Genomic DNA, 27,871 nt, shown 5'->3' with positions numbered 1-27,871 from the left:
GTTTAGCAGGCAGTCAGTGAGAGGTGCCTGCCTGCAACGTAAATGTTGCTTTAAGGTGGTTTGTCCTACATGTGTGTCTGTCATGATAAGTTTCTTCCTCCTCCCTTCAACCCTTTTAACCTCTTTAACCAGTAATTATATCCACTCATCTCCTTCCTACTCCTCCCCTAAGACCTGAACATCCATTCATCAATTTCAGCTCCATCATGTCTGACCAGTACATCCGTGTTGCTCCCTGCCCTCCCCGGCTGCCACAAACTCCTGTCTCCATCCTCATCTCCATCTCTGCTAATCAGTGGATTCCTGCTGCCAACCTGGCTGTTTCATACCCACCATGCCATCTTCCTCCTCACCCTCTTCTCCCTCTTCCCCCTCTTTCTCTCTCTCTCTCTCTCCTTTGTCTTACATAAACGCTCTGTTCCCATCTCTTTCTCTCTCTCTCTCTCTCCCCCATTCTCCCCTTCTCTCCTTCCCTCGCTCTTCCTCTCCCCTACCCCGTTGGCTTTTGCCTGCATTTCTCTGTTAATTTGCCTGAGAATGCATTAGCTGTAATGAAGGCTGAGGGCCGAGGGAATCCTCCAGGGTTCCATTAATCATCCCCCCTCAGACAGGCAACCTTGATTACAAGTGGCAAGAAATTCATTAGAGCCGGGCCTCTGACAACTCTTATCTCCGCCACTAGATCTGACTCATTAGGCAGCCAAATTAAAGCTATGATGGCCCTGATGAAACTCATCGCTTGTTTATCTTGTGCGATTTGATGCATCTGCCCATACATCACTGTAGCCACGACCGTCCGGACCCTCCCATGAAGTCAGGGGCCTCCAGTCGGCGCTTAGCAGCCTGCACTCACACAACCAACGAGTAATGATTTCCCCCCTCTCTTCCCTTCTCTCTCTCTCTCTCTCTCTCTCTCTCTCTCTCTTCCCTCTCTCTCTCTCTCCAGGTGGGGAATGTGGAAATGGTTTAATGTCTTTGCTGGAGAGAACTTCTTGATATTTCAATTTGTGATTCAAGGGGGCAGAATGACAGAATGATCCAGATACTGTCTGCAGATGTACAGCCTTTAATCGAACAGGGGTACATAAACGAATAGCACATTTGCAAAAAGAAAAAGCGAGGAGAAATTCATTTTTGAGTGTTTTGAATTTTAAAAAAAGTAAAACAGAAAAAAAGAGAGATCCTACGAGATGTCACCGGTAATTATTCTTATCCTGCACACACCAGCGGAAAAAAAAAAAGAAAACACAAAGCTCCCCTCGCAGCATCCTGATGATAACACCCGTCATGAACTCAGCATCTGAGCTGTGTCACGGCTCCTCGTCGTCACCTCCTCCACCAACCGCGCGGCTCATGGGCACCGAAATAGCTCGCTGCACTCTGGCACGGCGTCGTGGAATTGACCGCCTATCTTAGTCAGCTCTTGGGACCATAATAAAAACTTCCACTGCCTGCCTCCCCCCCCCTCTCACACGATCTCATCACTCCTTGAATCCCCATCCAAGTGTCACAGTCTTGATGTATGAGGTGGACGGTGGAATAAAACTTTACTACTCATGCAGTGCCCTGGTCATGATATGTCTATTTGTGCACTTTTGAGGTCAAAAGTGAGGTGTAAAGGCAAATGTTTGAGTGTGTGTGCATCCACGAGTGAGATCAGGATCTGCTTTTTCCTGCTGCACTGAAGAGGGTTTAGTAAAACACGCTCATCTTAAAAAACAAAACCCTACATATTTGGGGCGAAATACTGATTTAGAAAAGGGGCTGACTCATTCCATGAAATATTAACAATAAAGAATCTCGTCCTGTCATCACACTTCGACAGGTTAAACACGGCTCGAGGCTCGAGTCTATTGTGGAAACTTTTTTTTTTTTTTTTTTAAATCACTTTTTCTCATCCAACCTGAAGGGAAATTATTCCAACATGAGCCTTTTCTGGAGACACTTCAGAGAAACCACGTATACGAAAGTTTGCATAAAACATCCAGCATGGTTTTCCCCCGTTTTCCTGTTACGGGATATAGTTCTGTGTTCAGACATGATTTCAGTTGCAGATTATTTTAAAATAGTGCAGCTCTGTCAGTTCTTACGTTGCCATGTAAGTTTTCCATGTTGGGTCTGAGTGAGCGGGCAGCTGCATTTAGTGCTATAGGAAAAAAAAAAAAAAGATCTAAAATGATTTCATTTATTATGTAAAGGCTTTTTTTCCCTGTCTTGTTTGGAAGCCTCTTTCACAGTCGTGTTAAAACCCACAAAACATTCTCATTTGTATCATTCCAACCTCATTACAATACACTTTTATTTCTTAAGAATTCTCAACAGGTATCTGCATTATTTTTTAAAATTTTTTTGAGTAAATGTCAGACCTCTGTAGAAAATGACATTATTCAAGAAGAGCCTTGTATTTATCATGTGACATGCAACAGAGCTTTGTCTCTTTAGCTGGATCTTAAACCTCTTATTAATTTTGGGGGGTGAATTTCTTTTTACAGGAGAGTCAGCTTTTAATTGTTTTTTTTTTTTGTTTTTTCCACCAAAAATAATAGATGTCCATGTGTCAGATTAGTGAAGGCTGCACTTCTGCTCGGTTGCCCTCCCTGCAGTGACTGATGGATAAGTTCATTACAGGGTGTTGAATGTCTCCAGTCTAATGGGGATCAATCAGTCCACTTGAGACAACATGGCTTCCTAAAGAGGAATCAATCACTGCTGCTATTAAAACAAGAAGGAAAGAAGAAGAAAAAAAAAGGCCTACCATTTACATTTAGTGTTTTATAATAATAATGATAGTAATTTGCGACTTGAATTCACAAACGTGTCAAAGACCTGAAACTTGTCAGAGTGAAACGCTGCTGCTCTGAAACACCTGCAGGGTTTTTTTTTTTTTTACATTTTTTTATTTTTATGATTTCGGAAATTGTGCATGAATATTATTATCATGAAATTGAAAATGATTTCTTACAGATAAATAAAACGTGATGATTTTTTTTTAATATATATTAAATGTGTTAAACATTATCACAGAAAACAGCCTCCTGACTGCACTCTCAGGGAACGCTTGTTATTCCAGATGAATCGCTATATTTGAACACTTTAGGCCACATTTCTCGTTTAAAGCGAAATAAAAACAAATATCCTGGAGATTTTTTTTTCTCCTTTCGCCGCCATGTGAACGCTGCTCCTCTGCTCCCTGAACAATAACGATTCAGTGTGGATTCCAACTTTTTTTTTTTTCGTATAAAGCGATTTATTAGGTCAATATACTTTACAGGTGTCCCTTGTTTGGTCATTATTTCCTTCACATCTTTTTCTTTCTTCTTCTTTTTTTTTTGTTTTGTTTTTTTTGCACAAATAGCTGTAAAAGGTGGGATCCTACAGCCGCCAAACAAATAAAATAAAATAAAATGTGGGGGAAAAAACTGTCTTTTACATGCAAATGTGGTCAACAAATCGTACGGGAAAAAAAAACACAAAAACGAAAGAATTCACCAAATGAGGACATGCACATGACCCAACAGAACAGTTTGGCCCTACATATAAATACTTAAAAAAATCTTTACAGTCTCATCTCATAGTGCCCATTTGTACCAATTGTTTGTTGTTGTTGTTTTTTTGTTTTAACCCATTTATATTTACATATTCACAGGACAATAAATAAAAATGACAGCGTATTGCCAAATACTTGATCTTCCTCTCTGCTCAGTCTCACCTCTCAAAGACAAAATAATCGAATCCATCCTCTTTTTTTGTGCTTCATGCGTTCGACAAGATCAGCGGAACATAGAGTCAATGTAAGTGTTTCTTTTATTAGTAGCATTTGTGTGTTTTCTCTCTCTCGGTCTCAGTCTCATGGCCTGGTCCCTTGCTCTATTTGCTGGTGCTGACTCCTCACAGCGAACCTGTTGACGTGCACCGGGATGGGGACCACGATTTTGGGGTTTCTCACCGGCTCTCCCGACCGGTTGTTCACGTTGCCGGCCTTGATCCGTTTCCATTTGGCCCTGCGGTTCTGAAACCAGATCTTCACCTGCACCTCGCTCAGTTTGAGTGCGTGCGCGATCTGCGAGCGTTCGGTCAGGGAAAGGTACTTTTTACAGTGAAACTCCTTTTCGAGCTCCAGCAGCTGCTCGCTGGTAAAAGCTGTTCGTCTCCTCCGGCTCTTCCCCGCCGAGCCGCCGGTCGGCAGCGCCTCCTGCGAGCCGGCTTTTAGTTTGCTCTTCTGGGACAGGGAGCCGCAGTTGTTCCCGTCAGAGAAGCTCTCGTTCTCGCTGTCCGCGGAGCTGTCCTCCCGGTCGCTGCACGCCGCGTCCGCCGATTTTAGGTCCAGCTTCTCGTCGTCCGAGCTGTACAGTTTGGTCTCGCCTTGAAATGCGGAGAGGAGAAACAAACACACTTTCATGAGTCCCGTGTGCCCAACAAAAGGGAGCATTGCGCAATGTCTCACAACACATCAGTCATTCTCTCTCTCTCTCTCTCTCTCTCTCTCTCTGGAGACGTTAACAGCGAAGAAACAAGTGCTGAAAATGTTTCACACGAGTGGAAACACTGACTGACCTCATGTCGGGCCTTACAGCTGTGGACACTGAGTTGTGCTCTGAAGTTTTTCTTTTTACGCGTCTAACTGCGTTTTTGGCAACTTAATTCAGCCCCCTGCCTACAAAAACACTTCTACACAAGTATTATACAAATACGGCTCAACATTTATCAGTGATTCAACAATGCAGTTATAATTTCAGTGAACTGTTCTTTGACATTCTTCAGCTCAAATACAATCAGGTGGCATCCCAGAGAATTTCGACCATAAGCACATGTTGCATTAATTATATTTCGTTGACAAAAGTGAGTGCAATGTGGCTTCTGCTATCAATCTGAGAGCATTTCTGACACCAAACGCGACCCATCTCTACTGTAAGCCGTGGTTTATTTTACGCACGGTGGCCACTTTTTACGCAGCAGCCTACAGCTGTGGATTTGACGAAATAACGTGGAGAAAGTAACGAGGCCCGGCTCACCTGATATCGTCTGAAAAGTTTCCGAGAAGTTGAGCAGATCGGAGCCCTTGTCCCGGCCGTGCAGCTCCTCGGAGTGCGGGCTCTCCTGCCTCCTCGCTCCGGGATCGGCGGCGCTCAGGCGCGGGCCCGGGAGCTCCTGCGGCGGGTAGAAACTGTCCGGAGGGTCGGAGAAACTCGGCATCGTCGTGGTGAGCGCCACCATGGACGGCACCCCCTGTCCCAAACTGGCACAGAACGTGTTCGTGAGGCGTCCAGCGAAAGAAGCCAAAGGTGCGAGCGGAGGTATACCAGACGATAGGGGCGAGTGGGATAAAGCTTGCGGGATAACCAAAGGTCTGTACGGCATGAACATGGGGTAGCCCGTGTAGAGCAGGTGTCCGGGTCTGGGCTGAGGGGTCCCTATGAGGGAGTCGATTGAGAACGCCGTCCCCTGGCCTCCTGGTCTCTGCATCTTCGCAGGCAAAAACACTTTTTTCTTTGTTTGTCTTTTTTTTTTTTTTTAAATTTAATTTTGGGTGGAAAACTTGGAAAAGCAGGTGTCCCCTCTCTCCTCTCTCCTCTCCTCCTTTTGGCGACGCGCAAAAAAAAAAAAAATAAATAAAATAAAATGAAATAAACAAACTTTCAGCGCAAAGACGACTTGGCGGATTGAAAGTAGATCCCCTGCCTCTGCGCTGTCATCCCGCACTGGAGTGGACGGGGTGTGTTTCTCTCTCTCTCTCCCCTCTGTCAGCGTCAGTCAGGCCGGGTCGCTTTTGTTGTGTGCCCCGCCGCTACCTTTTTCCCTCTTCTTATTTGTCACACACTGAGACATAAACACACGCTCTCTCTCTCTCTCTCTCTCTCTCTATCTACCTCTCCCCTCTCCGGCAACTCCTCCCCTCCGTGCAGCCGTGTGTGTGTGTGTGTGTGTGTGTGTGTGTGTGAGCGCAGAGAGAGAGAGAGAGAGAGAGAGAGAGAGGGAGAGGGAGAGAGCGCATTGGTTATCATCTGCAATACAAGAGGAATGAAAAGGGGGTGTTTCCCTGGGGGCTCATCCATCTTCCTCAAATTACGCTTCATTTCCTTATTCAGCCTCTGACTTTTTGGCCGTCTTGAGAGGCGGTAGTTTCCCAGTGGAGACCAAATAGACGGGTCGCCCCCCCTCCATCCCTCCTCCTCCTCCTCCTCCTCCTCCTCCTCTACCCCTCTCTCTTCAAGCCCTCCTCCCCTTTTGCCAGGTTCACCATTGACTGCAAAACGGTGCGAGAGGGACTGCTCCGGTCCTTCCCCTTCTATAATCGTTGACCACACCAACCCAATCAGCTATTATTAATTTTGATTGATGATAAGTAATTACTCTGGATGCAAACGGAGGGGGGGGGGGGGGGGCAGCGTAAAACAACGGCGGCTTTTGTCGGAATATTGGGGCCGATGGGCATCAGAGTCAGGAGGGAGGAGGAGAGGCAGATGTTTTCTGCGCTCTCTGTCCCATTCACCGCGGCCCCAAAAAAACAAAAGCAGGGGGGGAGAAGAGAGAAGAAGAAGAAGAAGAAGTGCAGCAACAATTGTTCCCCGGAGAGAGATCCTCTGCGCGTAAATTGGAGTCAGATAAAAAAGAAAAAAAAAAGACGCTCTGCGCCAGAGGTCAACAGCAGACGCACAGGGGCCAAAGTCAAATATGTTTGAACTCGATTGATTTAAACAAACAAACAAACAAAAAAACACACACATACAAACACATCTGAATAATAAACTTTAACGCCAATGTATGAACGTTTTTTTTTATTATTATTTCAAATAAATCAAACGACGTACACATTATTTCACATTATTTAGTTTGCTCTGCGCTTTTGGAGCTGTAATTCATCCCTGATCAAAAATGCATGAGAAGAGAAGAGAAGAGAAAAAGAAAAAAAACATCTCACTGTTCTCTTTTCTTTAAGCACTGGTTTAATCGCAGATCATTTCACCTTTTAAATGGCAATGGGGACTGATGATGATTAGCCCTATTGAGTCCTGGGTGCCCGGGCTCTCCAACTGGTCGTCTGATTGCAAAGAGGACATAAACATATCACCACCGACTCTGATTAGCGGTGGAGGGCCAGGCCAGGCTAATTCTTATAATTGCATGTGACTTCAGCAGCACCTCTCTCTGATCTATTGAAACCATTTCTCGTCGAGGCTCCTCTCCCCCCTCCGTCTCTCTCTCTCTCTCTGCTGATGTGACACAGCCCCTTCATACACTCTCTATTCTTAAAGAAAAATAAAATAAAATCAAGGAATCTTTGGGAGTTTACGCTCAGACAGCATGTTTCTTCATTCGGGTCTATTTTAATTCGCGGCTTTGTTTTACATAAAAGTCTGAATACAGGCCTCCTGCAAAATGTTTGGCAACACAGTCCATGTTTTAATTGTCCCAAGAGGTGATTTAGAAACTGTCACTGCTGTCTCTTTCTTTGAAAAATAAAATATAAAATAAGACTGCAGATAACCGTCGTTTTTTTTTTTTTTGTTAACTTTTCTCCCGCAAATGCTTGAAGTTTTTACTGAGCTCCTCCGGCTCGTTGTGTCAAAGCTTGTGTCAGATGACCAAGTTGAAGTTGAATAATCGAACGTGTGAATGTTTTTGATTAACGCACAAATACCAACGTGTTCAACGTGTTTTAATGTAGTTGTCATTATTTTTTTTTTTCTGCTTACCTTTGTAAATACAATTTTAAAAAATCCGGTTTCTTAAATGTTTTTTCTATTTTTGATTGTTTAGATGATACTTTCTTTTTATTGACTTTTTTTTTTTTTATCTCTCGTCATTATTTGTCTTATTCTCTCAAACTACAAGCGAAAGCACGAGGGAGAATAATTAAAAAAAAAAGAGAGAAGATGTCAGAAAAAAAGGAAGTAATTCAAAAGAATGTTTACATTTCACAGCCAGGGTGGGTCGTTTTATTTTATATCAAGCTTGTTTTTTGATACAAAACGCCTAATTACAATCGTATCGGTGGGAATAATTATTTATGCAAATACTTTATGGCATCCTCAGTGTGCCACACATCCGCACTCTGCGCATTAAACATCACACTACAATGAAAACCATTACGTATAAAAATACAAAGCATCTGAGCATCTCTACTATCAAGTGAAGAAGTAAAAAATAATAATAACAATGTGACAATAAATGGAATATAAAACACTCAATCAGATACCTGTTCTCACTCTTTATCAACTCTAGTCTATAGCTCCCTCTTGTGGTGAAACGTGCTGAGAAGATTGATCTGGAATCAGAGAGGCAGAGAACAAGCAGCTGATTCTCCCTCATAAAAAAAAAAAAGCCTATTCAAAAATATGTGGAGAGCTAAGATGGTGCTGCAGCTGATGTCACTGTTTTTAATCACGATCTGAACTCTTGTTATGTTATGAACAGCCGCAGCGAGCAGCACTCGCTCGCCACACAAACACCCGTCTCAGTGGATGTAGCCTCTGAACCCCAGCAGCAGGTAGTCCTTGATGAAGGTGGGCAGGCCCAGTTTGGGGACCACCTTGTGTACGCGGCTGTCCAGGAAGGTCCTGAGCTTGCAGCGTGCCAAGTGCTGCAGGGAGCGAGGAGTCATCGCCAGAGAGAAGATCGACTGGTAGAACTCTTTGTGCTCCTGGGCGGATGACAGCACGGATAGACATGAGATCACTTGGTGCAGCGCTCGTACTATTTGTCTCACTTCACAGCCAATCAAAGTGGTGCTCTGACATTAGTAAGCAGTAATAATTAAATAAACATTGAGTTAGTGATTAAATGTAGTATAAGGTACGGCCTGCTGTAGATTATTATCCCCTTACAAATACTGAATATTGCCCAGGACAGCTTTAAACATCCGGCACAATATGCAGAAGACATCACATCTTTTTCTACATTTTAAATTATCCATATAATCATCATGATGTTTTTATAAATTGACTCTGTATTTGAAGGCCATAGTTTCAATATATGCGGTGGGTCACCTCAAGTTTAAGAGCTGGTAAACTATCAGCATTAAATAGAATAGATTTTAATGGAGTTTTTCTGGCAGGGCTGTCCAAAGTGTAGCATGTGGTACCATAACGACAAGAAAAATAGGCTTCTTTTTTTTCTAGACGTAAAAATGCTCTGAATTTGTAGGATCTGTAATTATTGATTACTTTTCATAATATGAGCACAGAGGGCTGAGTGACTCTTTGTGCAAGAAGTCAATCATTCAAAGGAACTTGGGATCCCAATGCCATTTCTTTTAAGCTTAACACACAGTACAGCAGGTGTTAAATAAATAAATATTAATCATCTCTTTTCTGTGTTCTCACTGATGTCTAGACAATGTGCCGTAAACATGCTAAATCTGACCATGAAATTAAAGAAGAGAGAGAAGATACCACTTAAAGAAATAAGATATTTGGCACAATAGGAAAAAAAAAAATATTTATCATGAAACACCCACAGTGGTTGAACCATAATCACAATTCCATTATTTCTTGAGCTTGCCTTGAACACCTCCGGTGACACAGACTCCACCCAGGTGTCCGTGACTTTGAGGTGACTGTAGGCGTTCAGAAGAACCTCGATGGTGCGTGGAGACTCAGAGCAGTGCTTAATGACCTAAAAGAGAACGCCACAACGCCGAGCAAAGAGACAGCATCCATACAATCGTCATCTAAGTTCCTGAGCGAGCTTGTGACTGCATAGAACTGAAGAAATAAAGTAATTAAACACTTGTGAAATGAACAGATTGGTCTTCCCTCCAGGGGTTTAACTGGAAATTATGCAATTAGTGCTAATTAATCTCCTATTAACACTTGCCTAATTAGGAACCAGGCATTTTGTCTAGTGCACGTGGGTTCACTGATAGTTGTAGTCTGTTTCCCGCAGAGAGTGCAACACTTCATGTTGTGTCATGAAATGGGAATGATGTGAATGTGAAGTTGTGAGGTCTGGAAGGAACAGTTTAGTGTTTCAAGACTCTTTTAGAGGCGTTAGATGTGCGGCACTTGCTAATTACGGGGAATGAGCCGCCTTGATGAGTAATTGGTTCATACAGCAAATACAATATACTTCTAGAGACCAATCTGGAATGCCGTTTTATCCAGTTTTGTCTGAAATGCATTTGATTTCCTACCATGGGCAGAGCTCCCGGCCACACCCGGATAGAACCATGGTTGAGCAGAGCGCGGACAATCCTCTCGGGCTGATGGGAAATCTTGAAGCACACCACCTTCAGGATGTTGTGCATGGGAGCTTCGCCGCCGTAGTCCATGTCGTTAACGCAGGCGCCTTTAGCCAGCAGCAGATCCACTATGTCTGGATTTGCGTTCTTACAGGCCATGTGCAAGGGAGTGTTCCTGTCCTGGTCCATCGTGTGGACGTCGGCCCCCGCCCCCAGCAGGGTCTGGCACACCTTGAAGTAACGCTGAAGTTCCTGCAGCTCCTGGCGTTGGGTACAAGCAGCATTCAGGGCCGTGAGACCCTCATCGTTCTGTTTGTCCACAGCAGCTCCGTAGCGCAGGTAGAGTTCGGTGTGGTCTGGGAGGCCGTTCTTGGCTGCCACGTGTAAAGGAGTGTCATTTTCATCTGTGGAGCGACCGTTGATTGCTGCACCGAACTGAAGGAGATACTTGGCACATCTGCAAGGTAGAATTAAAGAAGCCGAATTTGTACCGAAGTTGAAAATGTATTTGCCATTTAAAACTGGCAACAGGCAACTTTTTTGCTTTAACATATCAACATGATGCAAATATTCATTGCACACTGTAATGGCTGTCGAAAAGTCATTTCCTCCCTTTATAGATTTGTTCCTGTTAAACCTTGTTTTCCCTTTTGCTATTCAGTCCGTCACCGAGACCAATTACTTCTGAAATAACAAAGTCGAATTACGGATGAAAAGAAGTGTGTCTATCATTGCGCAACCAAAACTTCTTCAGCCGCCATCCCCTGGTAGCAGTGGAATGACTGGCATAACTGTAGAAACTCGAAAAAGAGAAAGAACCCCGCTGATGGACAAGGCAAAGAAAATGATGCTGAGGTAAAACGAGAGTGAACAGACGGGCATTTTTCCTTTGGATGGTAGCCAGGCTGCTGTGTTTGTGCCAACAGTACTACCGCAGGGAGGCATGACGTTGAAAAGTTGTTCGACACAATAACTTTTAGAAAAGGGGATATTATAACATAAAAGGTTAGGCTGGGTACCTATTTTTTTAAGTGGGTTTAATCAATTTCTATTCTGACCACTGTAATACAAGCAGCAATTTTAGCTATCCATTACCTTCTCTGGCTGCCCGCTAGTTTTAATGCACTCTCATCAGGAGCTGCAGGAGTCGGATTGAGACTAACTCTTGAAGGAAAAAAGAATTACCCAATTCTTCTATGACAAAAGTTCAGTTCAATGGCAATAAATACACCCTTGCTCATTTCAATCCAAGTCAAGGACGGCTAATGTTAGAAAGTTTTTTTAAAATTGAGTAAAATTGGGGTATAACTGACATAACTGTGTGAATTCACTGACTTGTTGATTTTGCTTGTGTGTTCCTGTCATACAAGCAAATGTTTTAGCATTTACCCACAGTGCCTGCTAAATATCTAGTCATGAGCCATTTTTCAAATCAGCCTGGCTATTTCAAAATCTCTCTACGTACCCTCTGGAAAACCCTTGGTTAAGAATCGCTGCATTAAATGAATCATTTCATGCACTTCGGATTTACTCACTCCAGGGATTCGGGGCTTGTGCAAAAGTGCAAAGGCATAAGTCCCTCTTCGGAGACGGCATTGGCATCAGCGCCGTGCATGAGCAGCAGCTTGGTACACTCCGACTGGCAGTTCTCGCAGGACTCGTGCAGGGCGGTGGAGCCTCCTGGTGCCAGGTCTACGTTGGCCCCACGCTGCAGCAGGAGCCTCAGGCAGTCCGTGAAGCCTCGACCGGCTGTGATGTGAAGCGGTGTGGTCAACTCCTGCTCATAACTCAGTGACCACAGTCCTGCCAGCAGGGGAGCACATTTGGCATAGTGTCAACTTTGAGCTCAACCAGTTGGATAAAAAAATCAGCAGTCATGTCAGATATAAGTAATACCAGAGTGGGTTTGCTGTCCATTACTCAATTGACTTCTCAATAACGCGATAAAAGACCGTGACACCCTGATGAGTACGACCATAACATTTATATAAAATGAAAGGATCTGATAAACCTACTCAGGCATCTGTAGTTAAATCTGAAGCTCTTCCATTCTTCTATGTTGCTGGTGTCATAAATGGCATCAATGAGGTAGTTGTACTCCTCGTCGTCCACGATGCTGAGAACCGTTAGCTCATCTCCAACAAGGAGGGAGTTCCAAAACTGCAGGACACAACCTGTGGCTTTGGCCGTGGCGATCACGTCCTGACGGTACGTCTTTGGTTTGCGCCATTTAATCTTAGGTGCTACATAAGCCATACTGGAATTTACTAGATTTTTCGCTTTAAAGATTTACAAAAGGGTGGTCTCTCCTGAAGCAAATAAGCACTTATGTAGGTTGTTTGTGCAGACAGTTCTATTTCAGGGTGGTGTGATGCGATATTTTGGTTGACCTGGGGAACTTCGCCAGCGCATTGGTTGGAGCCAGTGACTGGTGTGTTACATGTCACCTACCCACTGATTCAGCAAATCCACTAAGTCAATGGACAACATTCTGTTGCATTCAGTAAACGTAAGAGAAGACAAATGGAGTGATTTTCGCAACAGTTTGTATTACACAGGCCCATTATCAGTGTTATGTACTCAACCAAAATTGTGAGGTTGATTTCCAGGGCATCAGAGGGCTTATTTGGTCTTTAGTGAGAGGCCATGATTGAATCCAGATTATGTGGTGGAGATATGATGGCCTCTATAAATACCTCCACGTGCTCTGGTTCTATAAATACTCACTGTGTCTTTAAATACATGTACCAGTTACATACAGCTCATATATTAGTATCAATTTAAAGCAGTGATATACTTTCTCTTTCACACAGACACACAGGTCATTTTCACATCTTCTGTAAAAAAGGGTCCTTTTAAAGTCCTTAATGTTTTATGCTAATTACCAGGAAATTAAATAAAGCTGCATAGCTGTATAAAATGATATCAATTCCTGAATTAACTCCTAATGAAGACAGATCTTCCTACCATCCCCTGTGGCGACCCAGCGCATGTCCCCTCCTTGTGGCTCAATGATGAGGCTTGCAGTGGATCCTTTGGGAAAGAGGCGCTGCAGGGCCTCCAGGTCTCCTGTGTATAGGGCGTTGTGGACGACCAGATCATGGCAGACAGCTGCTGGCAGGGCAGTGCTGGACCTCAGTGGCGCCCTGTCCCTGGCCTCCTTCTTCAGCATATAGCTATTGAGGTGTTGGGAGGCCAACTGCCTCTTGTACTTGTATCTCTCCAGCATGTCCTCATCACGTTCGAGAGAGCGTAAGGCCGTGGATGTGAAGACAAAGCTGCCTCGCGACATGCTGAATGGCTTGCTTCTCAAGGAGAAAAGTGGTTGCGTGAGATGTGTATGATTAAGCGAAGGCGATATCTAAGAGGGGCCTGTCTCTCTGTTTCTGTTTTTGTTTGCCTCTCTCTGGCTAATGTCCACTATGTGCCTGCCGGCTGTTCACAGGGTTGGTTCACAGAGTTGTTTTGATATTCGGTATGAGACCCTCCCTGCAGTGTGACAAGTAATGCTATTTTTATGTCTCACATGCAGCCACTCGAGCCTCTCCTGTTTGCCTTCAGCAAAGTCACAGTTGTGAAGCGTCTCTGTCAGGCTGCATGGATCAAATGAGTTGAATAAACTCATGTAGTAACAATACATGTTGTTCTTGGGGTGATGGAAATTTTTTTATTATGATAATTATTATTATTATTATTTTTTAAATACACAGTAACTTATTAATCTAAAGGTCCTTTAAAAAATACATATAGCTTTACATTTACAAATTTCAAGGTTCAGCACATACAAGTAATAGTCATTCCAGAGCATAGTATGTTTCTACCTCTTTTACTCTAAAAGTTATGGGCATGAGTAGTGTAAGTAAAGGGTCGAGGTCACAGGATTTTAAACCTTTAACATTAACATTACCATTCTCAGGAGGGTTTTCACTGTAAAACTCGAGAGTATGTTAAAAAGCCACAGCTGACTTGAAGGTCAGTTGTGTAGGATTTAGTGGCAAGGGCGCAATAACAAAATACCCTTCACCTCACCCTTCCCTGCACTTAAAACCATGACTGTCAATAATGATGGACGAAATCTCCCCAAGAGAAAGGCCCAAACATTCTGATTGCCCCCTGGTGGTTAGCTACAGTACAGGTCATAAGTCCGCCTCCTCCATATTGGCCAAACTAAAAACTAAATAAATATTCCCAAAGATGATTTCTGTCATTTTTATACTGCAGCGAAGGAGGACGTCAGGTGATAGTTAAGAGCAATAAGTCCACTTAGGGAGGAGGTTGGGGACAGATCAATGAGTCAAACCAGAACAGGACTTTCACCAACGAGGACGTTGTTCATGTCACATATGAATCTTAATGCCTTAATCTAACCAAACAGTGAGCTTACAATGAAGGTCCAGTATGTCTGTCGCTGGTACATTGTTTTGGAAATAAAGTTTTCTGGGAAGTGAATGGCAGTCTACCTACCCAGTTATTTAGGTATGAGGATTTGTTGGCTTATTTTGGCTTCATTTTTGCGTTGTGGGAGGAAGAGAACAAGCGCCGTCCTTTTTTATGCGTTATTTTACGTCTCTAAAGGCAGTGTATGGTTTGTCTGTTCTGGGCTACCGTAGAAACATGGTGGTCCAACATAGTGAACTCCATTAAAAGACCCACTCCCTCTTATTTTAAACATAACCATAAATATTTTTTCCTATTTCTGCACCTGGACCTTTAAAAATTTCAACAACTTTTAAGGTCAAATTTTGCCTCAAGTTTTTCCTCAGAGGAAGAGCAAATAAGAATGCACTATTTGTAAGCTCCTGTGAGTGTGTGTTTGCAAAATGTCTTTTTCAGCTATTTTTTTTTTATTCAAGCGCCTTAATGGATTTTATGTATCCACATGGCTCCCTCCATTAGAACATTAGGCTGAATGACTGGCAACCGCTGTGTCACTCTGCCCCACGTGTAGTGTTCTGATGGCGGAGGGGACGGCGCATAATTAAGCCTGCTAAGCCTACTTGCTAAGCTTCTGACAAACATCTCTTTTGACTGATGGGCCACCATTTTCCAGAGCTAGCGGAAATTTCACTGATCCCATCCTCTAACTTCACAAGACACTAAGAAACAGGTTCTCATGGCGAGCAAAGGATGGCTCAGAATTACCCTGGAGTCTTTTGAGACTGACTGGCTTAAGCTCTGAGATCACCATCACGTGCCAAAAATTTGCTGTGTTATACATATTTTAATGTATGTTTACCCATGTCTGTGTTGGAGTCTATCAAGATGTACGTAAGCTCTGTGGAAAACACGGTGTGCACCACAGGTGAAGGAATACACGATATACGCGGGGAGGTCTTACCTTCTTTTCTCATTTGAAAACAGAAGCATCGCTGCATCTCATCTATACCTTAACGACTGTTCTGGTATGGAAATCAAGGTCATTTATTTTATGTTACAGTTTGGTAATAGATGCCACATTAAACTGAAGGCGAGTAAGAGTTTCAACTTTGAAAACACACATTACCAGAGAGAGACTAGGAATATTGTTTTTGCGGCTGGAGTACATCCTTTTAAATGATATACATAATGAGTTTATAATATGCATCTGGGCTACCTCCTCTCTACTTTGATGTCTTCCAAATGGCCCGGGTGTCATCAGCAAAACATGTAGGCACTTTCCCGCCTCATTGACTCCCAAATGTATTTTAAATATCATTCCTGGTAACGCAATTATTTAAAACGCTGAACTAAACACTTACTAATGGGGAAAAAGACAGCGACTTCGATAAATTCATTTCTCAAATGGTGGGCATTCATGTTTCTTTTTTTTTTTTCTTTTTTTTTTTCTCTGTGAAGCGGAGGCAAGTCTGATGGCAACAAAAAAACATCAGCAGTAGTAACACCCCCTGCCCTCACAGCCCCCCGCGGACATATTAAATCTTTGGTTTCCTCACATTACCCACCAGTAGCTGTCTCTCTGAGGTTTTTCTGCATTGTGGTCAGCCGCCTTCCTCTCCCAAGGCGGTGAGAGGCTGGACATCAGCAACAGCCCTGATGAGAGTGAGGCACTTCATTTATGCAATCATAGGCAATTAGTTCCCTCTGATTATGTGCCTCTTAATGCTGTTTTGAGTACTGTGGCACACAGTAATACAGAAAGAGATTAAACTATAGCCCTCCCTCCACACTGAGCAGTCATTTAATATACTGAGAACATAATGAAATGTACACAGTAATTACAGTAATATTAAATGCTAATGGGTTTGCAATTGGATCTGTTGTTAGTTTAAGACAGAGTCAGTGCACCCAAAGAAAGTCTAAGTTTAGAGAGCGCCTCACCACGACATCGGAGCACTCGATTATCCATCAGGTGTTTCTTATTTTAATGATTTATGTCATACTTATTGTTATTCCTATCAGAGGAAGTCAGATCCTGTCTAGCATATTCTATAGAGCAATTAATATGCAATTTACATATTTCAGTTCACATGTTGGGGAGTTAAAGAGAAACCGGGTCTGAAGTTTGGCAGAATAGCTGTGAGGTCACCATGGAAACATGATAATGAGTTTGCCTAATTGGCTTGCTACACTATCTAAAGGGAGGCTAGTCGCTGCATTTATGGATTTGTCTCATTGGGATTTACATCTTTGGGTTATTGTAATTTTCTAAATATCATACTGACTCTGATGCTCCATATGAACACATTAAGAGAGACATGAACAGTCTGCTCTTAGTCTTTGAAGCCATTAAAAGGCCTTTGGTAGCCAATCAACACTGGTTTATGTCCATATATATGGCTCATCAGCGTCAACAATAGGGCTAAAAAGGTACCCTGTTTGCAAATCTCCCCCAGGTCTCATCACGATGCTCGAGATGTTAGTGGAGAACCTAAATGAATTTATAGAGCCTTGAATTGAACAGTAGCTCCAAACTATTCTGTGGAAGCATGATTACTTTTTCTGTATTCTTTCGGCTCTGAGCCCACTACCTATAATGTATTGTATGGGTCTTTGCAGATTCCAATTGTCTCTCAATGCACTGATCACCACGCAAATAGCCCTCTGTTTCATCATGACAATTGAGAGGTTCATATTTCAACCTAATAGTCCTGTATAACTTTAACCATCTATCACAACCTCATTTCATTGCGGTTGCAGTTAATACGCGCTTCCCTGCCAAGTGGAACATTTTCTAATGATGCACTCTCACACAAAAACAAGGCAAGCCAGCCTGTGCTCTGCATCACTCACTAATGCACCCATCCATAATGTGTTCATAGCAGTCTGCCTAAAGGAGGCAGCGATGACTACCGCTTGGCATGGGCATGAGAGGGGATATGGGAAAGGGTGCAAGATACAAAACCTAAATGGCTATGATAATCATGAACAAAGTCACTGCCATCAGAGACTGCATCACCCTCATAATAATATCTGTAGATTTCATATCATTACCAAGAATACTGGGAAACATTTAAAATGGATATCTCAACAATAACAGTCAGCGGTGGGAGTCACATCCGAGTGCATTATTAAAGTGAGCCCGGCTTAGTAGGATGTTGACAAGGGTCGCCTAATAGGTGTATGTAAAGCCTGATGTAAACACCATTCTAATTAGAGAGACCTTTATCAGTTCCTCCATTTTATGCAGATTGGACTGGTGCAAACGCTAGTGTGATTATCCTGTAATCAAGTACTATTCAGTTGACAGTGTCGTCTTTTAAGAACCTGATTAGAATACATAACAAGCGTACAATGTTGCATTATCTCCTCTGTCAGTTTATAAATATGTCAATTTTTAAAGCTAACTGAATAATGGATTTTGTCGAGGTTTGGATGAATGCATCAGAGTTGATAAAGATCACTTTAAAAAAAAGAACAATTCTGTCAGCGTATTTTAAATCAAACAGTTTGGGGGACACAGGGGCTGCTTTGTGCAAGTGACATCTATGAATATGTGAATTTATTTGACAAATTTCTGATGGTTGTTTAAGCTATTTTGTTTAGCAAAGCAAAGACAGATAATCTTATTTTATCATGTTGTAAAACACAAAAAATGACCAATAATGTATCTTAAATAATAAGAATAATTCAAGAATTGTTATCTATGTTCAGATTTTTAATTTAAAAATTGAGGGAAAGCTTACTTCCGGTCGCCATATTTGTTTCAACGGTTGAAACGTCAATATCAAGTTTTCTAAGTGTTTTTTTTTTTTTTTAATTTAAGCTGCGGCAGGCAGGCGGGATATTTGTTTTTATCACAGCCAGACGGAAACTTTGACGAAGTTAGAGATTAGAGATATCTTCAAAAACATCGGTGAGTGTCCTCAAACTAAGTTTTTTGTTGTTTTTTTATGTTGAAAAAAATCTGACGATAAATGCTAGCGTTAGCCTTACCTGTAATTGAAGTGGTGCAACGATGTCCGCTAGCTAGACAGCTAGCTGTTATCACGCTAGCTGTAGCCACTAATTTGCCATGATACAAGAGGCTTGTATGAGTGCTGGTCCCATCAGTGGACTCTCAGAGCTTCCTCATCAGGTTTAAGAGGTCTCTGATTCATTGCGAAGGGGGGAAATATTAAAATCAGGCGAGAAAATGCTAAAACCAAGTAGAGATTATGTGATTTGCTGTTAGCTATAGCTTTGTTAGTTTCTATGTTAGCTTAGGTTTGTTATCAGTCTTTCACGTCGCAGTCACCTGGTTAATACTACACCTGTCATGGCTGCTGTAGTGCACCCCTGTCTATTTCTTTTTATTCAGAAGAATCCACAGAAATGATATAGGAGGATAGAATGATGTGCAGATGTGGGATGTCTATGTGGATTCAAAACAACGTGTGTGATCACCGTGTCTCCTGTAATCAGAAAATAATATTTAACATTTTAATATCTCGTTTATTGTGATCAGTATCCATTAAGCGATAAAATATGTAGGCCACTGACTAAAGAGTCACATTGTTATCCACTGTCACAATGTCGTCTGTTATGCTGACAGTATTGGGCTAGCTGTTTTCTTAAAGTAATTACAATGATAGGGAAGTAACTGACATGCCTGATTAGAGACACAATTTAATTTCCTTTTATGTGTCTTTCAAAAAACCCTGTGTTCAGACTGTCAAGCCTAATCTGAGAACTAATTATTGTCTAATAATAGTGCTGTGCAAATAAATAAGAAGGGGCTGCACAAAACCATAACATGGCGAATATGCAGCTCACAAGACACTGCTAAAAAAACAGATGTCAAAACAGGATTATCGTGCTGTAGAGATGCATTGGCCTGCAGATCTTGCTCCCCAGATGTGGGAAAACATATGTCTGTTTGGTACTGACCCCAACAAATGTCACATCATGATTGCATTTTTTCCACCTAGTGAAAACGAAGATTGTGATGTAAAAATGTAAATTCCTACCCTACCGTTCATGACTCATAGCGTAGTTTCTGTCAAGATAATCACAGTCCGATTTTTAATATCTTACCGCCTTGATAGGTGGTAAAGATGAATGCAGCATGATACTGATCTCGTGCCGGTGCGTTATGACATTGTGCAGTTTGGTTGATCAAATTTCGCGCTGTAATGCACAAAATATGCTTGCATAAACTATAGCTGATAGAGATCCCCCTGTATGCAAGTCATAATGTCGTTTGTACGTCTGTTTACCTCAAAGACGACGCTCAATGTGGCTGAATTACGGCTGTACAATAACGCCATCTAGGGGTTAATATAACATGTTACAAAAAAGGGAATCAAACCATGGAACCAAAAAAAATAAAAATCTTTATGCACTTAAAGAAATCTTGAAATCCACCGGCTAACAGAAAGCCACTCATGCACATATTTGTCATAACTGTTCGGAGTGTGTTGAAGTCTTCATTTGGAGCTGGTGTACTTTGTGACCGCTTTGGTCCCCTCGGACACGGCGTGTTTGGCCAGCTCCCCGGGCAGCAGCAGCCTCACCGCGGTCTGCACCTCTCTGCTGGTGATGGTGGAGCGCTTGTTGTACTGAGCCAGCCGGGACGCTTCAGTGGCGATCCTCTCGAACAGGTCGTTCACGAAGGAGTTCATGATGCTCATGGCTCTGCTCGAAATCCCCGTATCCGGATGGACCTTTTTTGGTCGAGGAAGAGGTGGAGGGAAATGGCTCGTGGTTAAATTTTTAAGACAGGAAAACCCGAAGTAGTTAAAGCTTCCCCTTCTTTTTTGTTGTCACCCACCTGTTTCAGAACTTTATAGATGTACATCGCGTAAGTCTCTCTCCTTTTAGCCTTTCTTTTCGCCTTTTTCTCACTCGAACTCTTTCCTTTCTTTTTAGATATGTCGTTAGTCATTTTCTTTCTTTCTTTCTTTTTTTTGCAACTGTGTTAAATGTGTGAACTTTGGCAAAGTTGTAGTGGTTTAGTTTAGGAATAACTATCCCACTTTTCTGACTCACCCGAAACTGTTTATGTAGGCTGCGGTCATTAGTGACTGATTTAGATCACCTGACCACCTATTTGCTCCTTTGCATGGTTAAAAGAAAAAAAAAAAACAAGCTCAATATAGCGTCCAATAAGCTGCCAGACTGAAATTGGTTGACCCATACAATTCAGTATTACCATACATGTAAGTATGATGTACTTTTACTGGTATTTTTGATGATTAAGTATCCTTGATGTTAAAAAATCACTTTTGAAACTTTTGTTGATTGATTTTTTTTTGGCTTTCCTACATTTAAGACCAGGTGCTTTAAAAGAGTTTGCCTCAAGTACTGCTCATATTCAGGCTGCACAAGTAATTGAAATGTCATTGCAATCACAATATGGTCAAGTGTAAAATCCAAATTGCAGAAGATGCAATTTTTTGATAAAGGTTAAATATTTGTGCATTACAATAAAGTACTGTTGTGCTTCAGGGATGCCTCTGCCATAACACAACAATAATCAATCAAGAGCATAAAATATTTTTTAATAGATTATTTTTTTCATTGAAAATAGACATTTCGATACAAAAATGATCATTCCCACTAACTGTTAATCATATCACTATTGCAATATCTGACAAAATAGCTGAAATAGACTTGAGTAATATTGAAGACCTGATACCTATACTTTTACTCAAGTATCATTTTGGGTACTTTTTAGAACACTCTGAAAGGCACTAATGTGATAAACAGAGGCTGAGTCATAGTAAGAGTCTACGCCTTTGCATTTAATGATTGTGTCCACTTGGTGGCACACTTGCACCAGTTATTAGGCTGCATGAAATCCTGTTATGGGAGATGTATACCTGTTGTAGATCCCACTGTAATCCTTTGTAATCTTCCATGTAGCTTGAAGCTTATAATCTATTTTAAACCAAAAGGTGTATTTAGATACCATAACATTCACAGAAAAATACTTTTGAGCAGTCATAGTCCATGTATATGTGAGCCCACTCTAGATCCACCTGAAGGCCTACGTTGCTTTCAGATAGATTAACACACACAGAGGCTGTGCTTATTAAAAAATAAATGGCATTATGAGCAAGGCTGGATTAAAGGCTGAACCTCCAGCCTCAAAAGCCCAGGGTAATTTTTGTTGAAATTAGTGTGTGGTCATTTACATTTAGTCCAAACAAACTTCGGCACAAATGTCCCAGGAGTTTTTCAGCTCTCTGTGAATGATTGTTTCTTTTGCTTTCGTCGGCAGATTATAGTTTATGCGCATTCTCGATTTATCCTCTCATCACATTCAGATATCAGAACGTTGACAATAACTTTGCATCAGTAAATGCATAGTGGTGCAGGTTAAAGGCCCACTTGATCTTGTACACAAAATGTGCAGTATTTCAATTTTAGTTGATGTTTTTATGATTTCTTATTTTAGTATCTGGGCTCATTTGTTTAGTAATTGTGTGTTTACCTCAATAAATTTGATTCTGGACACTTTTATGTGTAGAACATCTTGATAAGTGTTATATTTTAATACTGATATTTGGGATAAAAGTGGTCCTGCTCCAGGCCAGCATTTCCTTTACTAGATATTCTTTTATTATGAGGGATGAAGAGTTGGACATTTAAATTGTCCCTCAGTGTGCCATTGTTGGAGTCATTCGGTATAAGAGCATATCCAAACACCTAATGCATCTAATTGTATTTAAAAAAAAAAAAAACATGTTGGAATCTACTGACTTGGATTACATGACCATTTTTCTTATTTCAGTTTAACATTATCTTGTGGGTATTGGGGCTACAACTAATGATTATATTTATTGCTGATTATTCTGTTGTGTATTTTCTTGGTGAAAAATGTTTGATACAGTCCTTAAATATCTTGTTAAATCCACAACCCAAATATATTTACTTTACATTTAAGATGCTGCAGTCAGAGAATTTTGACCGTTTTTTTTTTCTTTTTTCCTTGAAAAATTTGTAGGGATGCATGATAGCTACTTGCCACACACGGCATCACTAGAGTGGGCTTTTTTCTTTCTACGTTCAGACGAAGGAAACACAACTGAAACTTGCATACTTGTTCTGAGCCTGAGTTTAACACAATAAATATCATTAGAGCTATGCTATATCTTAGCCTTTGTACCCTCAGGGGTGCATGAACTACAGGTTATGAATCTATTTTTGAAATACAAAGATGTGAAAATGTTACGGGTATCAGCCGTTAGAAGCAGGTAATAAGTGGTTATCAGTTAAGAAAGTCCATATGGTGCATCACTGATATGTTCCCTCACACTGACAAACCAGTTTAAAGTATAAGCCAGTAACACAATTCAAAGATGAATGCATATTATGTGATAATGCATCTGTGTGTGTGTGTGTGTGTGTGTGTACTGTACGTCGTCGCCTTTATATTGGTGACATTTTATCTATTTGATTGATGAGATTTAAGGCACTTGAAGGAATTGAACACAAATGATACCTTTCATCATACAAACACATCTCTCACCAGTAAAGGACTTCATGAGGCTCATTTATTATATCATAACAATGCTTTCCCCAGTTATATTGGCTTTAAAAATGCTACTGGGGCTCCACTCAATTTTCAGATGCTTCCGTATCACAAATAATGCTACAGCCTCAGTTCCCAAAGAATTGCAGCACATTTTCCCTTCTCACTTTGCTCGAGTCAGTCATCAAAATTCATAATGAGTGCACAAAAGACAGTAATGATTATTGTCTTGTCTTTGTACCATGTTCAATTGAATATAGGTCTAAAAGGATTTGCAAATTATTGCATTCTGTTTTATTCACATTGTGCAGCATCCCAACTTTTTTAGAGTCGGGTTGTATAGCAGGTAAGCAAGAGATGTGATGAAGTTACTGCACCATCAATCTATCATATAGACTATTGGGTTGTAGAGTGAAAGTAAAAGTAAATTGACAGTAGTGTGACAGCAAAAACATCAGAACTCAGAAATAAGCAGTGGAGCTGTAGCCATAGCAGCTTTATCACACTGGACTAATTATTTAAATCCTGTAGAAAGTTGCAGAGGTTTATTCAAATTTTCCAAAACAAAACATAAAAGGAAACATTTCTATCTGTTACTTATACTTCTGTCCACAAAAATACAAACATCTGGTTAGCTTATGTTTTATAATTTCTATACTGTGAAGCTGCACGGTTAATTGAAAAACAATCTAAATTGCAATGTGGTATAGTGCAATATGCAGATGGCAAGAATCTGCAACATTTTGACAACAGGCAAAATCTTATTCATAATGATGTAAATTTTTGCAACACAGTTCTAACATAATTCCCACTCATTGTCAATCATATTACAATTGCAAATAATTGCAATATGACTCTTTTGACCATATCGTGGTGTGTATTGGGCGGGACATGTTTAAATGAGTAGCAGAGTAGAAACTCATCCATGTTATTTATCTTCAGATTTCATATGAAAGCATTTGCCGTAAAAACCTGACCTGACCCTCTGATACTCGGTAGATTACCTGAAATAACTATTTTTCTAGAAGAAATGGTTGCATTTGTTTTGATGAATGATACATTAGTGTTAGAATTTCAGTATGTAATTATTGCTAAATAATCTTCATAGCACATTCCCATTTCTGTGTCCAAGGTTTTGGATGCCTTCAGATTTGTTCTCCACGAGTGCACAGCAGATATAGAGCAGTAGATTACATATGAATAGATCCTTATCTCCGACAGCATTTATGCAAGGTCATTCGCAGCAACTGCCACACACGTTGTATAGCAGCTATTGGTTGACTGTATTGTGAAAGCCATCTTTTTCTCTGTTGTCTGGCAGATTTCTGCTGTTTGCTTGTTTCGTCTGTGAAGAGAAGAAAAAAGGTGAGTGTGTATGCATGTCTGCTACACGGCTATGTCTGTCTGACAGTCCCAGACAAAGAAAAATGTTGCCTGCTCTGTTTATCGCAGCCCTTCATATCAACATATTGCTAAAGGCGATGTGCAGTGGTTATTTTATTTTATTTTTTTTCTGCAAGGTTTGTAGAGAACAAAGCTCAGTTTGATACCTGCACTGATTACTTACTGTAGTTGCAGAATACACAAGTTGTTTCACAGTTTGGTGTACAACAGTTTGTGTTTCTTTGAATATATTCACACTGAAGCAAATGTTGATCTTTAAAATTTTACCATCTATTGAGCAAACAGTTCAAAACCTTAAGTTAGGGTTGGGCAACATATGGATATCTTATCAATATCATGGTATGAGACAATATATCGTCATAGATTTTGTATTAGTTTATCCTGATACGATATGAGTGTTCAGTTTCCTGGTTTTAAAGGCTGCATAACAGTTAAGCGAAGTAATTTTCTTAACTTACAATCTGTTCTGCTTGCTGCAATGTTAGCCTTTACCCACTTAATCACAATATCCACATTACAGAGTATTTTCTTAAAATCTCATTGTGTCTATATTTTGTAAATGCACCAGTCGTCATCCCTACAATATTGTCAAAAAATGATATCAAGGTGTTAAAACATATCATGATATTGGATTTGTCACCCAGACCTAGCATTTGTGAAATGCATTTTAGGTGAATCAGAATATGTGGTCATCCCATTTTTGCGTTTTTTTGTCTATTTTTTTTTTTAACTACCTGAAAGAATGTCACCATCTGCTAGTAATAAAACTAGGTGACAGTCTGCCCTCGCTGTAACCCTGCATTCACAGGAGGCTACATCCGTCCTGTAAACACACTGATTGTGATGCAACCTCCTCTATTTGATGTAGTCCTGCGATGCCGTTGGATATCTCATTGGTTTCAATAGGCTACACAATTAACGACAAGCTTCCCTCATATGCGGCTCTCCTGCTGTTGTGTAAACGGAATTATGGATGAAAAAGTCCAATGGGCGTGTTTGTTGGGTGACTTTATAAAAACATATTGTTGATGAAGAAGGCAAGGCATCTCCAGCCATACGTGCATGGCCATTTTATGGGAAATACTGGTGAGATGTGGACCCTGATTTAGGGCAAAAAATATGCCTGTAACACACATCTTAGCTAAGTTCTAATCATTGACTTTATATGAATTGCAATGTACTTGTGTAAGCTGCAGAACATTGTATATAGTAAAACAAAGTTATTAGAGACTGGGATTGCTATAAAGGATCGTTCTTTCAGTCTAATCAGTAGTTCAGGTTTTGTTCTGCTCCCTCCTGCTGGGGCTGCTCTGTTCAGTGCAGTGCATCTCTGCTGCTCCATCTTTAACTTCATGATGTATGTGCTCTTAAATGTCGACTGCTTTAGTGCAGGGTTCAGTTCCTAACAGGGCAATCCGTCCTGTGAGGTGCTTGCCAAATCTGCATAACTTAGTTGGGCATCACAAAGAATGACTTACCATAATTGCTCCTTTTAGCTGTACATCATATCAAGGCGGTTTGCTTGTCATAGGAATTTTCGCTGAACTGTTGTAATTATAGCGCATTAATATCCAACATCATTTTTGTATAACCACATAGTGAGAGCGGCAATAGTTGCTGCTGCGTTGTGTCTCTGTACTCATTAAATTAAGATGTTTACTTGTCAGATCAGGTTAATTTTTGTTTAGAGGACTCTGTCAAAGCTTTTGCAACACATATTTGGTGACAGCAGAAATACAGCGCAGCACACCCGCAGTATGAATCACATTGTTTGTGAGTGCATTGTGAACCAAGCTAAACCATGGCAAGCTTGTTATGAAACAATTCAGATTAAAACTGATGAGAAGAAAAAAACATTTATCTGTGTTTGAGCCATCAAAAATCCTGATATCAGTGTGCGAACTCGATCACATTGATAATTTCTCCCTTAACATTTTAATGCTCATTATCCCAGACAAAGCTTTTGTAGATTTATAGACATATAACACATTTCTTAGATGTGAAAAAGAGCAATTTGACCTTTGTTCAACATTACTTCTACCTAAAAGCATTTGCACAAAGTATGATCGAATAAAGAGGGCCAAGGAAGAGCATAGATTATGATTGAGAGTTGAATTATATCTAGTGCTGTATAAGGTAGACACATATATCAAACATTGCTGTGAATTGTGATTTTAAAAAGTAAAAGCTCCTCACTTTTGTTTCAGTTGCATTAAGGTTGACTAGCCTTCATATTATGTTGCATCTCTACAGTGTTATGTTCCTTTTACCAACAGATTTGGACTAGTTGTATATGCAGTTATGACACTGTGCCAGTTATATGGAAAGAGTCTAGCCACCAATCTATAAGCCAGGAATTTTTCAGAACATCAATTGATAAGTCAAATTCAAAGGCCCCCAAAAAAGTGAGAGCATTGCATCGCAGCGCCTCAAATATTACTCCTCCTCATTAATATTCACCGCATTATGCTGTGCATTCTACCATCCACTTGAAAGCCAATTACTGTTGAAAAGTCCACCACTTTCATCCTGCAATCTGCAACAACAGGCATGCCTGCTAGTATGAATTTGGAATTTAAGTTTGCTAATCTCTGCCAACATTATCCAAATGTACAGAGAATGCAAATAAGTCAGCGTGAAGACTGTTTTGCATTCTATTACTGAACATGGAAATTGAATGTCATATGCAGATTTATGCAACAACGATGACAACAATCACAGAACTCTAATATTGAATATTTATTCAAATGTGAATGAATGTTTGTAGGTTTGTTTCACTGATGACAGATCAGTTTATTCACCACAAACCACTTCATATTCAGATTTTAAGTCATTGTTCAGTTGCTGTGAAACCAGGAGCTGTGAACACATCACTGTTTGCTATGCTGAAGTTAGTTCTGATGGGGTGAGTCAGTCAGTTTACAGTCAATCCTCTGCGCATACACCACACTCCACAGGCGGTGGAACTAGACATAAACAGGAATAATTACAGATAAAAGATAAACAAGACTACAACTCGGTCAATGATTAAAACAAGCATTGTATGAATAACTGAAACACATTAAACTAACTAGAAATAGAAGAATAACCAATTCAGGAGAAAACAATTCTGTAAAAAATTGTTTTTAAAAAGAGATTTTAAAAGAAGAAACAGAGCTTGCCTGGCTCGGTCTCCTCTGGTTTTTAGCTTTGACCCGGGAATTATTAAGAGCCTCATGCTAGAGGATCTCAGGCTGCACTGAGGCTCATAAGGCTTAGTAATGATGTCATAATGATGTCATAATTAGGGGCCAACCCCAAATGTGCTTGAAATTAATGTTAATATTTTAAATGTTACAGGTAACCAATGTAGAGATGCTAATATAGGCAAGTAAAATAGACTTGATTTGTTT

The 27,871-nt window shown here is 40.8% G+C and overlaps 3 protein-coding genes across 6 annotated transcripts; all 3 read right to left on the bottom strand.

Annotated features, from left to right (window-relative positions):
- Positions 1–2,282: 2,282 nt before the first annotated feature.
- Positions 2,283–5,818, bottom strand: gbx1 (gastrulation brain homeobox 1). Its single transcript, XM_037083542.1, has 2 exons — positions 5,013–5,818; positions 2,283–4,362 (listed from the first exon to the last, which is right to left on the bottom strand). Exons 1-2 carry the CDS (start codon positions 5,461–5,463, stop codon positions 3,848–3,850), a joined length of 966 nt encoding a protein of 321 aa, XP_036939437.1. The 5' UTR covers positions 5,464–5,818; the 3' UTR covers positions 2,283–3,847.
- Positions 5,819–6,786: 968 nt separating this feature from the next.
- Positions 6,787–19,755, bottom strand: asb10 (ankyrin repeat and SOCS box containing 10). Of its 4 annotated transcripts, none has more exons than XM_037085269.1 (8): positions 18,855–19,755; positions 18,554–18,708; positions 16,123–16,210; positions 13,148–13,485; positions 11,716–11,983; positions 10,133–10,637; positions 9,502–9,615; positions 6,787–8,641 (listed from the first exon to the last, which is right to left on the bottom strand). In XM_037085269.1, exons 3-8 carry the CDS (start codon positions 16,197–16,199, stop codon positions 8,456–8,458), a joined length of 1,488 nt encoding a protein of 495 aa, XP_036941164.1. In that variant the 5' UTR covers positions 16,200–16,210; positions 18,554–18,708; positions 18,855–19,755; the 3' UTR covers positions 6,787–8,455. The 4 variants fall into 4 exon arrangements, with proteins under 4 accessions (XP_036941164.1, XP_036941165.1, XP_036941163.1 ...); XM_037085270.1 differs by having other exon boundaries at positions 18,871–19,755; XM_037085268.1 differs by having other exon boundaries at positions 18,554–19,755.
- Positions 19,756–19,906: 151 nt separating this feature from the next.
- Positions 19,907–20,611, bottom strand: zgc:92591 (uncharacterized protein LOC436997 homolog). The gene is made up of 2 exons (XM_037085273.1): positions 20,370–20,611; positions 19,907–20,262 (listed from the first exon to the last, which is right to left on the bottom strand). Exons 1-2 carry the CDS (start codon positions 20,481–20,483, stop codon positions 20,026–20,028), a joined length of 351 nt encoding a protein of 116 aa, XP_036941168.1. The 5' UTR covers positions 20,484–20,611; the 3' UTR covers positions 19,907–20,025.
- Positions 20,612–27,871: the final 7,260 nt, after the last annotated feature.

The sequence above is a fragment of the Acanthopagrus latus genome, chromosome 21 (assembly GCF_904848185.1).
Source record: "Acanthopagrus latus isolate v.2019 chromosome 21, fAcaLat1.1, whole genome shotgun sequence".
Lineage (NCBI taxonomy): Eukaryota > Metazoa > Chordata > Actinopteri > Spariformes > Sparidae > Acanthopagrus > Acanthopagrus latus.
Note: the sequence above shows the minus strand (reverse complement) of the source record. Positions and strands in the feature narration are given on the sequence as shown.